A 13962-nucleotide genomic window follows, 5' to 3' on the forward strand; every position below is an offset into this window, starting at 1 on the left:
ACTTTATCCACAAAATTTTATGACTTCACATATACAGTAATCAAACATTTACTATAGCAAAACACATGACACAGAATGCACACACCAACCTGAATTAATTTTATCTAGATTTATAAATTTTTTAAGGATATGATCTTTATGGTCTGGTAGGGCTTGATCAGCAATACCTTGAAAAGAGCCAGTTTTAAAAAATCGGCTATAAGTGACAGCTAGTCTCACTTACCTCAGATCCTGTTTAGTCTTATAAGTGTATTTGGGCTTTTTTTGTATTTCAAGCAATCAACATTCAAACTTGTTAGTTTTCAAGCAATCAACCTTTCAGTATTTTGCTTACAAGCCATCATCAGACCTACCATACATCTACTTATCATTACAGTTCTATTTGTTTAAAACACTAGTTATGAACTACCTTTAATTTCAAACCATTAAGAACGTATCTATAAACAATAGTATTTATATAAACTGCCAGTAATATTGGATATTAGCCTAAAATAAATTTAAGAAAATACACTGAATATAAAATGATGATATCATACAGATTATATCTCTAATGAGAATTGAAATTTACAAAAAAAAAAATAGATTCAATTTTTGTAAAAGGAAATAATGAACTTGCTGACAATAACTGTTTTTATTAGTTTACTCATTTGTGTATATTAATTTATGAAATTTATCAAGTATTAAAATTATTTCATTTAAAAAGAAATTCTATAAAATGCAAAAAATACAGCTTTTTATAAAGATGTTTTTTTACACAGTTTACTAAAAACAAACATTCAGGAAAAATGCAAGTTATTTTTTAAAAATAAAAAAAAATCAATCACAAGATAAAAGGGGGAAAATTAAAAATAAACATGTTGGTTACATCTAAGTGAATGAAATATTAATTATCACAAGAAATGGTAGGGTATTATGTACAGTTATTATTATTGCAGTTATAGAAATTAAATGGTATGGTTTCATTGTCTTAAATGAAACATTAAAGACAAGAGGTTTACATTTTAGCACAAAAGACAATATGAAACAGATTAGATTTTAATAACGGTGATGTTAGCTCAAGTATGCTAATTTATTCTTAATTACATGTTTTTGAAATTACCTTGAAGTTGTTTTTTTTAAATGTATCTGAACGTGTTTTTTTTTGCTTAGCTTTCAGTTTAGATCCAAACACCTGGCTAGAGTATAATTAAAAATTAATAATAAAAAAATCAACAAATATTATTTTTTAAAAACAGTTGGCCTAGTTTAGTCAAACTCTCTTTAATGTAATAAATTGTTAATAAGAATAAGTTGTTAAAATGAATTTCATATAATTTATTTATAGATTCAAATGCTTTGGTCTACAAATAGACATTATAAATATTCATTTTAATAAACCTAACTACCAATAACTAGAATAATATTTATGACACTTCGTTTTAAAAACAAAACCCAAATATTTTTATAAAGATTAACAATTTAGCTACCTATTAAGGAATTTTAAGTTCATATCAAATACTTTTTAGAATGGTTTAAAAATAATTATATACTTTGTTAAGTAAGCTGTCTCTTATTCCAAAATTATTAAAAACCACAAGTAACAAAATAAACATATATCTTTATCACAAAACAATCCACACTTATTCCATAATAAATTTAGTTAAATACATACAAATCACAATATTTTTTAACTAAAAAACATTTAATGAGTAAGACTACAAAGGCTATAAGAGTAGCCTGCTAAAATTCATGGCAGTTAGACTTTGTTTATATTTAAAAACAAGTTGATTCAGTAACATGAATACTATTGTTGAAGCATGGGCAACTGTACAAGACAGCCCTGAGGCAAGCAGCTCACATGCAGAACAGACTAAAAGCAGGACAGCCAATAGACTGAACAGGAGTTCACATAAAAGAATATTCATTCACTATTCACTTTGGCTAGTTAGTATAAGTAAAAATAACTAAACATAGCAAAGTGTAATGCATCAGTAAAATATTTAAACTAAATTCAAAAGTAGCATCAACAAATTGGTATTTTAAAAAATTGTGCAGTTTGATAGTAAAAGTAAGAAACAAATAAAGTATATTTATAGGAACTTATGCTGCAAGATACAAGGACTAAATCTCACAAAAAACCATTTGGTGTTTTATAAAGCATGATGGTCAATAAGGGGTGGGAAAAAGGTTTAAATATCCCCGTGTATCAACACCAATCCTCATCTGAATCTTCTTGAAGTGCAGTCTGGCTGTCGCTCCGCATTTCATATTTGTCTGGCTTGCGTCCCTTTTGTTTGAAACCGTTTGGTAAAATTCCTCCCCTTGATCTGCTCCCTCTTACACGGCTCCCCTCTTGTTGGCTGGCTGCCATAAATCTGTGGTCTTGTCTATCTCTCTCAGCAGCTTGCGGGTCAGGCGACCTGGATGACTGTCTAGGAGAAGGCTTAGGAAGGGACCGAGAATCTCTACCCCTTTTGTTAGAACCCCAGTTTGAATCATCACGGGGGTAACTACTAGTTCTGTGATCACCTGGGAGTGTGCTAGACCTTGAAGGGTCAGAACTTTTATTCAAATTGTTTCTTTCTGTAGGACTATATGGCTCAGGTCTGCCCAGCCTCCCTGGCGGAGGGGCGTGGCGTTGATGCTTAGGAAGGGGTGATGCAGCAGCAACGGAAGAAGTGGCTGAAACTGGGATGTTGAGTTTAGGAACACGTGTGTCTGATGCACTTGACCTGGGAAAGTTCGATGACGGTGCCATTGGTAGACGCCGGTGTGCTCTGTTTGACAGTGGCGGGCTGTCAGCTGTTATTGAGGGTGAAGGGGACCTGGAGCGTTGAACAAGACTGGTTGATCCACGTCTAGGTGTTTTCACACCTGCAAAAAAAAAAAAAGAAAGGTCATTGCATCCTTCACAGCCAGATTTTTTTGTGAAAATATTTTGTTATTACTAATACAATAGATCATATTATTAAACTTAAATAAACAAGAGAATAAATAAATTTAAATTAGGGTTAATAGTACCAAAAAAAAAAAATTACTATAGAAGCTCCAGCTTTAGCTACAAGTAGTTTTATTATTTTTTAAACTATTTTAAAATATTTTAATACATATGGATCTAGTAAGGAACTTGAATGAATATTTAAATAAACAAGTATAACTGTTTTTTTTTTTTAAATTTGATTAAAAGATGTAAATGGATTTTTAATAAAAATGAAATACAAACCATATCTCTTTTGTCTATCCTGGTCTGCAATAGTGTGAGCTTGCTCACAGATATTATCTACTGCAGAAGCAAAACCAACATCAAACCTACGAGGTGAGGGCGACCGTCTGGAGGGTATAGGGGACGCCCTGGGGGAGCTGAAGGGGCTCTGTGCCCCCATGGGTAACCCCTTAGACAGTGGTGATCTTGTGTCAGCCCTGTCAACCAGGCCTGTCAGTGCTGAAGCTTGTTCTGGTCTAAGTCCTCCAGAAAATTCAGAGTTTAGCTGCATAAAGAAAGATAAATATAGAAACAAAATTTGAGTCTGGGCCTGCACAATAGGGTTGAGTTTCGTTTAATGCAACCATTTAATTATATAGGCATTAATCGTAGAATCACTTTATAATTGCTAGTGTATCACTGTTTAAATTCAGAATTATTTGTAAGTATTTATAATGAAAATCACTTGTAAAATAATGAAGCAAAAAAAAAAAAGGTTAAACATCAAGGTGTTTTTTTAATTTGAAAAAAATCAAATTGTTTTATGTGTTATCTTCACCTGTATTGTTGTCTATTGTTAAATAAAAGATATTTAAATAATATGAAAGCAAATAATATATAAAACTAAAACAATGGATCAACTGAAAATATTTAGGCATCTTTTAGAAAGGATAAAAACTTGTGTAATTTAAAAATTACAGCTATAGACCTGGTAACATTCAAATGTTAAGCTATGAACAGATTCCATTTAGATAAAATCTATAAACTGGCTTTTTTTAAAAATACATCTATAAACTGTTACCACAACTGGTACATTCACATATGAAGTAACACAACCACGTTATTCACCTCTATGTAAAATCTGCACAATTCAAATTAAATTTAGCACACACAAAATTGCCCTAAAAAGTATTCCATAAGTTCTGTACACTTTATTTCAGCTTTACCCAAAAAAAAATGTAAAATTGTCCATATTAAATAATCTGCAAGGTAAAGAAAAAACAAGTTGGGAGGAAAAAAAGCAAGAATTTGAGTCAAGATTATAGGCAAAAAAAATTTAACTGGATGATTAATATAATGATACATAAATTAGTTTAGAAACTAAACAGATTCTGTAGGAATAGAAAACAATGCCATTTTCTGAAACAGTCTTAAAATATCTTAAGAATATCAGCAATGAGAAGTCTTAAGACAAAAGTTTAGCAAAAACTTTTGATCAAAAGTTTACTAACTAAAGATGTTACTAAACAATGATATAAAGTTGGATGTTTATCTGTGTATACAATAACAAATAAAAGAGTTTTGCTCCAAAACTCACAAAGAAATATCAGTCATAAAAAAAAAACACTTTGTTACTATTAAATAAAGAAAAATCTCTACAATGTGTTTTTTCAAACTTCAGGGGCACAAAAAAGAAAGATAGTTTGGGTGAAATTTGATTTGAAAAAATATACAGTTAAATTTATTTTGAGGATATAACCCTTTTCAACACATTTTTTTAGTTAATACATAATTAAATTCAGTAATGAAGAAAAAAGAACATTTTTATTTTAGAAAATATATTGTTGATTGATATTCACATGCTGTTGTAGCAATATTTTGTTGAAGCATGCTCTCCACAATAAATTCATTTGTCTATAAATATTTAACATACTGTTATAAAAATATGATAGTATTTTGTTTGTTTTAATTAATTAATCGAAATAGTTCAATAAAATAATCTTAAATACTTGGACAAGAAAACAAACAACAGTTGAAAATGAAGCTTGAAATATTTACATAGAAAGTAGATTTCTTATGTTTTTGTGATTTAAGAACATTCCTTTTAAAAGACAAACACAAATATTGTGCAAAAGTTGCATCTAACAACAACTGGCTTCAAAATGTATCACATTTGCATACATTAAAATAGAACCAATTAACGAGCTGAGACAGTAGATGAAGGACCAACAACAAACACGAGGGTGGGGTCAACCACTGCCACTATAAAACTCAACCAATCACCTCGTTCAGTTTGGACAACGATGCTGTGATTTCATTGGCTGCTTGAGCTATGAGTGAATGTTCACTGCCATTCACATTTTGTGTTGAGACACTTGGGATGTCTTTAAGCTCCATACTCTGAATGATATAAATTGAATGGCAATGGCTCTGAGTTTTTTAACTTTGTTACTAGTGTTTACTGTAGGCAGATTTCTTCCTCTGTTTGTTCAGTTTGAGAAAACACGCAACCACCAAGTGTTTCATAAGATTTTGGATTAGTGTTTTAAAAACTAGTCTACATGCCTAGTTCTTTTAAAAATGAAAATATTCAACTTTGATTTGTCAACTACCTGTTTTGATACTTCTGCAAGGAAGTATCATTCATTTAAGAAAATATTCAAACATTTTTCTAAAAAACGTTTTTATGGTATCAAAGCGTATCAAAGGGTGTGCATTGAACTGGAAAGTCAAACAATAGGGCTTTAATTAGGAGCAAAAGCAAGCAACCTATAGCTCTTTTTTTTTATAATGATCCATAGCTTTAAACACAAAAATCCTGCAATCTTTGAACACCCAATATTATTATTTGTAGTAGATAAATAAATCAGTAATGAATGTTAAAAATATAACAATTTTAAAAAGTAACTTTGATATTGCAATAGGGCCACATCATACTAGATTGTAAAAAGAAAAAAAAAATGTTAAAAGTTATGAAAAACCATCACCTTAGAGTTGGGAGTAGTTTCTCAAACAACATTTCTTTTTTAACTCTCTTAAAACAATTATAATTCATTAGGCAAACTTTTTAAAATATTTTTATTTCATATATAAACTTTAAGTTTTTAAAAATTCACTAGAAAAAAATGGTTGCGGAGTTTGGGTAGAAGAACAAAGAATAAAACAAAATAATAATCGTTTGAGAAACTTTTCCTTAAGCTGTGTTAAAAAAAAAGAACCTCGATCCCGGAAAGATCTGAAAAATGCTACCTTGTTACGAAAAGGTATAGGTGGACGAGAGCTGGGCAACTCATCCGGAGTAAATGACTTATTGATATATCCACCAAACCGGGGACTGTAATGTGCCTAGCATTCATAAATATCAATGAAATAAACATTTATTTTTAAACAAGCTTTTCAACTTGAATTAATTAAACTCTATAAAAAAAATAGTAATTCACAATGCTCCACCCTTTGTGAAATAAAGATTTAAAAAATACACTCAAACAAAAGAATAGTGCTGGTCAACATAGGTAAAAACAAATTTTAGACTGTTGTTTCAGGAAAAAAGAATTTTGTGAATTAAATGCATTTGAAAAGAATTTCCAAGATGCAAAAATTAGGAAAAAAGCTGAGTTGTAAAATTTATTTTTCTGAAACACATGCTGTGAAACTTGAACATACATAAAAGTTTTATTATGTCTCTTATTTATGATATATAAGATATATTTTGATTTTTAAAAACTGAATTGAAATGTCATGTTTAATGTGAAATTAAAATTAACTTTTTCTAAATTCTAATAATATAAAATTATCAAATACCAAATAAGTTAAAAAAAAAATGAATAATAAATGAATATTTGAATTGTACTATAATGAAATATCAATTGAAGTCTCAATAGTTAAAATCCTTAGTCAAAATTTGGTTGATTTTTTTATTTGGGCTAAATTTTTTACATTAGATTTAAGATTAGAAATATATATATGATTTCTTGTTATATTTTTAAAGTGTAAAGAGTAAATCAATCCATTTAAAAATATAGGTACTTTGGTTAGTATATGACTTTGTAAAAACACACTGAAATGAAATTGTATCTTATACTTTTAAGTCACAAAGAAGATTGACCGATGAGTGAAGGACAGATAGAAATCATGAAATTCTTTTTTTTCCAATATTAAATGCAAAACAATTTTTTTTTAAATCAGATCAATGATTTTTATGTTTTGAGAATTATTTGTCATTCTAGTAGATAGTCCATAATAGTTTTACTATATGAAATAATATACTGTTAGCAAACAATTTATGGAATTTTAAAAAGAAAAGATGAAATGATAATGTGAACGGTATGAAAAAAAAAATGATTTCAGTTATTTAAAAAATCTGATAAAATACTGCTTGGATGTAAAGCTAACAATTTATCCAATGCAGTAGGCCATATGTCATTAGCAAAATATAATTATATTTTAACTTAATTTTCACAATTTAATTTTTTGTAATACTATTTATAAAGGTCGGGTCATATGAAACTGAAATCATATGGTCATATCAGAAGCCTAGTGTTTAAGAGAATAAATAAATAAAAGTTAGGGCTTACAAGCAAGTAACTGACCTGCGCATTAGAGTTATCCCCTGGGTCGCCTCCCTTCCTTCTTTTGCTGCTATTCCTCCTGTGAAAACTGTAAGGACTAGGTTGGTTCCAGTCATCTCCCTTGTCAATACTTTAGACAGCAAAAGTGCCAGACAACATCCAAATACAATGCAATGAAATATGGTACAACATCAAGTTGTAGTACATCAGAGCATGTCATACAGTTGGTGACATCCAGTTGAAACAACATCCAGAATTTGAAGAAATGATTATGAAAAAAAGGAACCATGGGTAAGTAATACAGATATAAGAGACAAGGTTGTGGTTAATTTTTTTAAAAAATCTGACTATTTGAAATAACTACAATTGTACTCATATTTGTTTCAGTAAAAGTGCAATCTGTATAAAGAGCTCACATGAAGACGATGTCAGTTTATGCAGTATTTAACAAGTAGCTACATGCTATGAGATAGATTAATCATGCAGGATTAAAGAGCAGAATAGTTATTAGCATTTACAGCAAGAGCTTACTATGGAAAGTTGAGGGATTTTAAACTTTATTTTTCACTTTTCTCAAAATAAGTAAAACTGACATCTCTGCTTGGGATTGTATGAAATTACAAATCAAGCATTTGTTAAATGAAAATTAATTGTTCTTTAAATTAACTAATTTAGATTTTATACGCCAACACAACAACCATGATACTTGTAAAAAAGAGTTTCTTTACTAATGTCAATGTTGAAACAATACTAACACTGAATGGTTGTAATGACTTAGACATAACAGAAAATTATGTAATTTTAATCTTAATAAATAACTCTTAGCACAACTATTTAGTTTTATTTGTTTAACTTTGAATATGCTTAGTAACCATACTAACCACAGCAATAAACAATTTAACCAAACATAGATTAGCCTTAAACCACCTATGGTCAAACCCCCTATGGTCGAAGCACCCCTATGGTCAAAGCCCCGCTGTGATCAAAACCCCTATGGTCAAAACCCCTATGGTCAAAACCCCTATGGTCAAAGCCCCGCTGTGATCAAAACCCCTATGGTCAAAGCCCCTATGGTCAAAGCCCCGCTGTGATCAAAACCCCTATGGTCGAACCCCCTATGGTCAAAGCTCCGCTGTGGTCAAAGCCCCTATGGTCAAACCCCCTATGGTCAAAGCACCTGTGGTCAAAGCACCTAGGACCTTCACTCCAGTTAGAGAGTGTGTTGTTACACATTGTTTTTGTAATTTATAAATAAGTATATATATATATATATATATATATATATATATATATATATATATATATATATATATATATATATATATATATATATATATATATATATATATATATATATATATATATATATATATATATATATATATATATATATGGCACTAAGAGACAAATTTAAATTTAGAGTACTTAAAAAACATACAGACCTCTATAAAGAAAAATAACTTAATGTTTTATTAATCAATACTAATAGGCCGACAATAAATCTAAAACCTACTTTTGTCCTCCTCTTGTGCCACCACCTCCACCCATTCCACCACCCCCTCCTCCACTCTCTCCACCACTACCATAATTGTCATCAGAATGAAAAGAGTCTACAGACTGGCTTGACCTTGAGGATGATCTCATTCCACCCATAAGCCGCCTGAATAAAGATGGTCGCTGAAATCATAAAAATTTAAGCTTACGAAATTCAACACATTTTTAAAAATTTAAAAGCATTGAAAAAATAAACATAAAAAGTTAAAAATTCTTATCTAAAAATTCAATTTACTTTAAGCTTAAAGAGAATGTAAAATTATTCAAGTGCTTAGTTATAATAAAAAATGCGACTTTGACAAATTTGTTAGCATTGGCCAATATAAAATTACAAATAATAATAACATACATCATTAGCAATAAAGAATAATAAAATTGAAATATTTACAGAGAATATGATTTATGAAAGTTAAAATTTTAAATGTGGTTACATAGAAAAAAGCTAGATAAATATTAAAATTAATTTTTTTGGGCAGATCTTTAATTTTTAATCCATTCAATGTCTTTACATTTTTTTACAGAATGAACCCTGATTCTAAAATAAAATTTCAGATCTATTGGTTTAATATTTAGAATTTTATTTTAAAAAGTAAAGACACAGAAAGTCCTAATGATGTATTAATGATTTAGTAATGCATTATATTCTTATGCTTATTCTTGTGATAAGCTTATTATGTTACATTTACCACACAAGAATTTTTTAATGCTGAAGAAAGTAATTTTCAACATAATTTTTTTTTTAAATTGTTAAATGAAAACATTTTTAAAATAAAGAAAAGAATTTCAAGACATTTATAAAAATCATCAAAAAAATATAAATGAGACAAAATGTTTAAAAGATATAAAATATAAAAAAGAAAACTACAACCAAGCCATCTAAATGAATAATATTTCTCTTGACTTCTTTAAACAAAAATAATTGTGAAATTAAAAATAAAAGAATGGCAAGCTATTTAAACTTAAGGGGATATGCGCGGAAAAAAATCACAAAATTTCTTGTTTTTCGTCATGATGGGTTTCTTGCACTTTTGGATACTTTGTCCATTTTTGTATAAAGAAAATAATAACTTTAAAGAGAAAAAAATATTGTATGTGTTTGAATTACGATTTTTATGACCCTATTAATTAAAAAAGAATCAATTTTTCCCAATCTTACAAGCTCTCTATGAAAAGTTTTATATCCGTCATTATATTGTATTTGAGATCATTGGAAAGCTGGATTTCTCATGTATTTAATAAACTTAATTTCCTACATCTCGGAAACACCCAAAGCTTACAATCGACTTTGCAGTTTACACAGATATGGTACTTTCCTGACCTAGTTTTCGTTACTTTTGGCTGTTTTTCTCAGTTTGCATGTTTTTAACACTAAAAAGCCTACTACTTTTTATTTATTAAACAATGCCAACGATATTTTCAGTAATTGTTCTTAATGCAAAAATAGAACTTTTGTCACGAGGGAATTGTGATTGCTTTCATAGAAAAAAAGTATTTGGTAATTAATATGCAAATTTTGAAACTTTTGAATACTAAAAAGGGTACGATTTTTTAGACCTTGTAAAATTCTTACTAGTAATTATTTCAAAAAGTTGTTGTGACAAAAGTTTTAATATATACTGAAATATAAGCAGTTTAAATTTGATTGCTATAGGTGCACAAATAAAAAAGCCTTAGTATTTTTAAAAGTACCGAAAAATTCAAAATGGCGGAGGTTTTTTGGGTTTCCATGACAACCAAAATTGTTTTCGACCTTTTTTTTTGTTGTTTAATGCTTACTTTTATATGCCAAATATGATAAAAGTATTCAAAAGGCTTTAGATCTTAAACTGTAAAAAATAGAAAAAAACATAGCATATCCCCTTAAAAGTGTAGCATTCACTAATTCAACATGTGTCATGAATCAAATACACCATGCTATAGTACCTGTAATTAAAATAAAGAACTAAAAATTAAAGATATTATAACTTTTCAAAAATAAAATCTTATACAAGGGTACAAAAAAAGTTAATCTTGTTAAAAAAACAACCATGCTTGAAACAAAACAAAACATCTGGGTTTTCCCCCCAAGTCTTACACCAAAGGCACTCTGTAATAAAATGTAGGTGTAACATGCCGTGAGGAGAAGATAAAATTGTAAGTAACAACCAATATAGTGAAAGCTTTTTATGAAATCTAATTTATAACCATATGCTTTTAAAATTAAAACCATTTTAAATTTAGGAGAGGAAAAAAATGTAACAAAAATATTCCCAATACCAATAGCGTATAAAGAAAAGAAGTCATACAACTGACAAAAGATTATTTCTAAAATACTAATTTTCTTTTAAATTTACCTTTTCACGATGGGTCTGAATTAAACAAAAAAAAAACACAGACAAGTGTCTAATAATTACATGTAGAAGGTTTCATATGTAATACAAATTTTGCAATTCAATATGACTTTTGACCAAAAAAAAATTAAATATAAAACTCAAGCTACATGGTCCAACCATTAAAACTCTCAAATAGCCTACTGTTAATACTGTAAATCAACAATCCATAAATTTGTAGAAAACAGTTCATATAATTTCATGACATTCTCATGATAAAAAATTACAATTATTTTTTAGTTAACAACTAGCTGTTAAAAATGTAAAAAAAAGTATTTTTCTAAGAATATTTCAAGAAACATACAGTTGAAAATGAAGTTTACTGCAACTGATGTAAATTGGTAGCTATTTATCATTATGCTTAATCTTAAATAAAAAACATGGCACTCAGTTGACTTTGGAGTTGGTACTATGCTACAAATGGATATTAGACCAATTTAAAATATGTTGTGGGATTAAAGTTGACCAGATGCAACACATGCAGAAAAACTCACCATTTTAATGTTGTTGGAGGCATTCTGGCTCGCTTTGTATGCTTTCCAGTTCTCAAATATCAGCAAACCTGCATAGATTTTTCCTACAGACATTTTCCCCTCTTCCAGTTCTGTAAAAGAAAGTAAAAAAAAATATAAATATTTCAATCCCATGTATGCCTTAATAGAGTGTGAAGACAAAATTCCGAAATATAAAAAAAAAATACCCAAAGACCCATCAAATGCAATATAAGCTAGACAACTACGAAAACCTCTGCTTAGCATTTCAGAAAAAAATAAATAGACAATTTGTCAAATGTAGGCTAACTATGATGACCAGAGGTCAGCTTTATGTTTTGAACAAAAGAGAAACTTACCATCACTTGGTGGCATGAGAAGATTTATAATTTTTTTTCCTTGAACTGGCCAAAGTTTGCGAATCCCCTCTCGCAATTCTTCATCTTTTCTGTTCATTGTTTCAGCTATAAAATAAACATTCATTTTTAAAATTTCAAAGTAGATTAGCCCTTTGTGAAAATTTATCCTAAATATTTTAAAAATATATATCTATGGAAAGAAACGTAATACACAGTATCAATATAAATTAATCTGCAACAGATGTATAAATTTCAACTTTGTGTTGTCTTATAAGTCTGTATGTTTATGGGATATCCTTTAAATATAGAATGTTTGGTCAAAGTGAGTCACTATGTCAAGATGAGAGAGGGAGCAAAAATGTCTTGTAGAGCTGGGTTTGAAAGAGGTTGGTAGGAATCATTGGTAAGTTAGTAGTTCAAAGAGATGAAGGGGATATGTGGTAAGTCAGTTGAGTCCTCAAGACTATGTAGTAGGTATAAGAGTCATCATCCCTAGTAAGTTTTAGATTTCCAAATCAGATAAGATGGGCCAAAGGGTGGGTGCAGCAGATGTAATTTGTTTTTATCATGTTTCAATGATTTCCAAAAGATCCAGGGTTAGCACCCACAACTCCAGACTTGTATGAGTGCACAATTCTTACAAATTAAACAAAAATAAAGCAAAATTAATAATTGAATTACCTGGCCCCATTTTGATAATTAGACACTCTCTAATTAGAGCAAATAATGTTGTTGTAAAATGGACTGTTCCATCTTCTGCAACTGGCATATTCATTCGAATAAGTTTCTGAGGAAATAAAATTATTTTAAATATTTAAATAATAAATCCTGAAGCCTAAACAGTGATAGGAAATAAATGAACAAATTGCAATTAAATTGGCTCTTACCCTATAGGCCAGTTTGTAAGGACACTTTTTACCAAAGCCTACAGGAGGCTCCATGTTTCTTAACATTTCATACATATCTGTGTAATGGATTCTTCCCCTATTCAAAGTCAAAACAGTTTTGATTTTATTTTAATTAAAAATTAGCAAACCATGAATTCTTAAAAAACAAAAAACAAAGTGAGTTCTTATGTGTGTGTGTGTGTGTGGGGGGGGGGGGGGGGGAAGGGGAGGTGCAATTATGTGTGTGTGGTGGTTTAGAGGGGCAATTATGTACATGTATTTTTTTAAAAATTAAATATTCATACAACTGCTATATTCAACTACATACAACTGACTAAACAAATTTAAACTTTATCCACAACATCACATCAAATAAGTTGTAAAATTAAAAGATAATCTTGCAATAAATAAATTCCAATTTCTGCTTAATTTTAACAATTTAGACTTTTAAATAAAAATATTAATAAGCTAAAAATTCACATTTTATTCTACATAACAATATCAATGGAAATTTTTTATTATTTCGTACTATAAAATAAATTCAAATTTTATTCAATTAGCCTTATTAAACTGCTTACGTGGCTTTGGGGTCATACAATGACCAGACCCTAACATATTCATCCAAATGATGAGAGCCTAAAATGGATGAGTCTCTTGTCAAATAGTCAAAGTTGTCCATAATTACAGCAACAAAGAGGTTGAGCATCTGAAAGAGCATAATTATCCATTATCAATTAAGTTGCATATTAATGAACTCCTCAATTGTAAGTGATTCTATTTCATTATCAATGTGTTATTTCAATACAAATATTATTAATGCATTATTAACTAA

The 13962-nt window shown here is 29.2% G+C and overlaps 1 protein-coding gene across 1 annotated transcript in view; it reads right to left on the reverse strand.

The window, feature by feature from the left end:
- Nucleotides 1-1419: 1419 nt before the first annotated feature.
- The window catches only part of LOC131956228 (voltage-dependent calcium channel type A subunit alpha-1), a gene marked incomplete at its 5' end in the record, with an annotated part of 44544 nt that continues 32001 nt past the window's right edge, over nucleotides 1420-13962 (reverse strand). The window contains 12 exons of the mRNA XM_059320646.1: nucleotides 1420-2853; nucleotides 3203-3467; nucleotides 5186-5302; nucleotides 6152-6247; nucleotides 7492-7600; nucleotides 8984-9147; nucleotides 11358-11372; nucleotides 11888-11997; nucleotides 12244-12348; nucleotides 12925-13030; nucleotides 13131-13227; nucleotides 13709-13836. Coding sequence (XP_059176629.1) covers nucleotides 2186-2853; nucleotides 3203-3467; nucleotides 5186-5302; nucleotides 6152-6247; nucleotides 7492-7600; nucleotides 8984-9147; nucleotides 11358-11372; nucleotides 11888-11997; nucleotides 12244-12348; nucleotides 12925-13030; nucleotides 13131-13227; nucleotides 13709-13836 — 1980 coding nt within the window. The remainder of the gene's footprint in view (nucleotides 2854-3202; nucleotides 3468-5185; nucleotides 5303-6151; nucleotides 6248-7491; nucleotides 7601-8983; nucleotides 9148-11357; nucleotides 11373-11887; nucleotides 11998-12243; nucleotides 12349-12924; nucleotides 13031-13130; nucleotides 13228-13708; nucleotides 13837-13962) is intronic.

Source organism: Physella acuta, unplaced genomic scaffold (assembly GCF_028476545.2).
Source record: "Physella acuta isolate Inbredline_101_S28 unplaced genomic scaffold, ASM2847654v3 ptg001137l, whole genome shotgun sequence".
Lineage (NCBI taxonomy): Eukaryota > Metazoa > Mollusca > Gastropoda > Physidae > Physella > Physella acuta.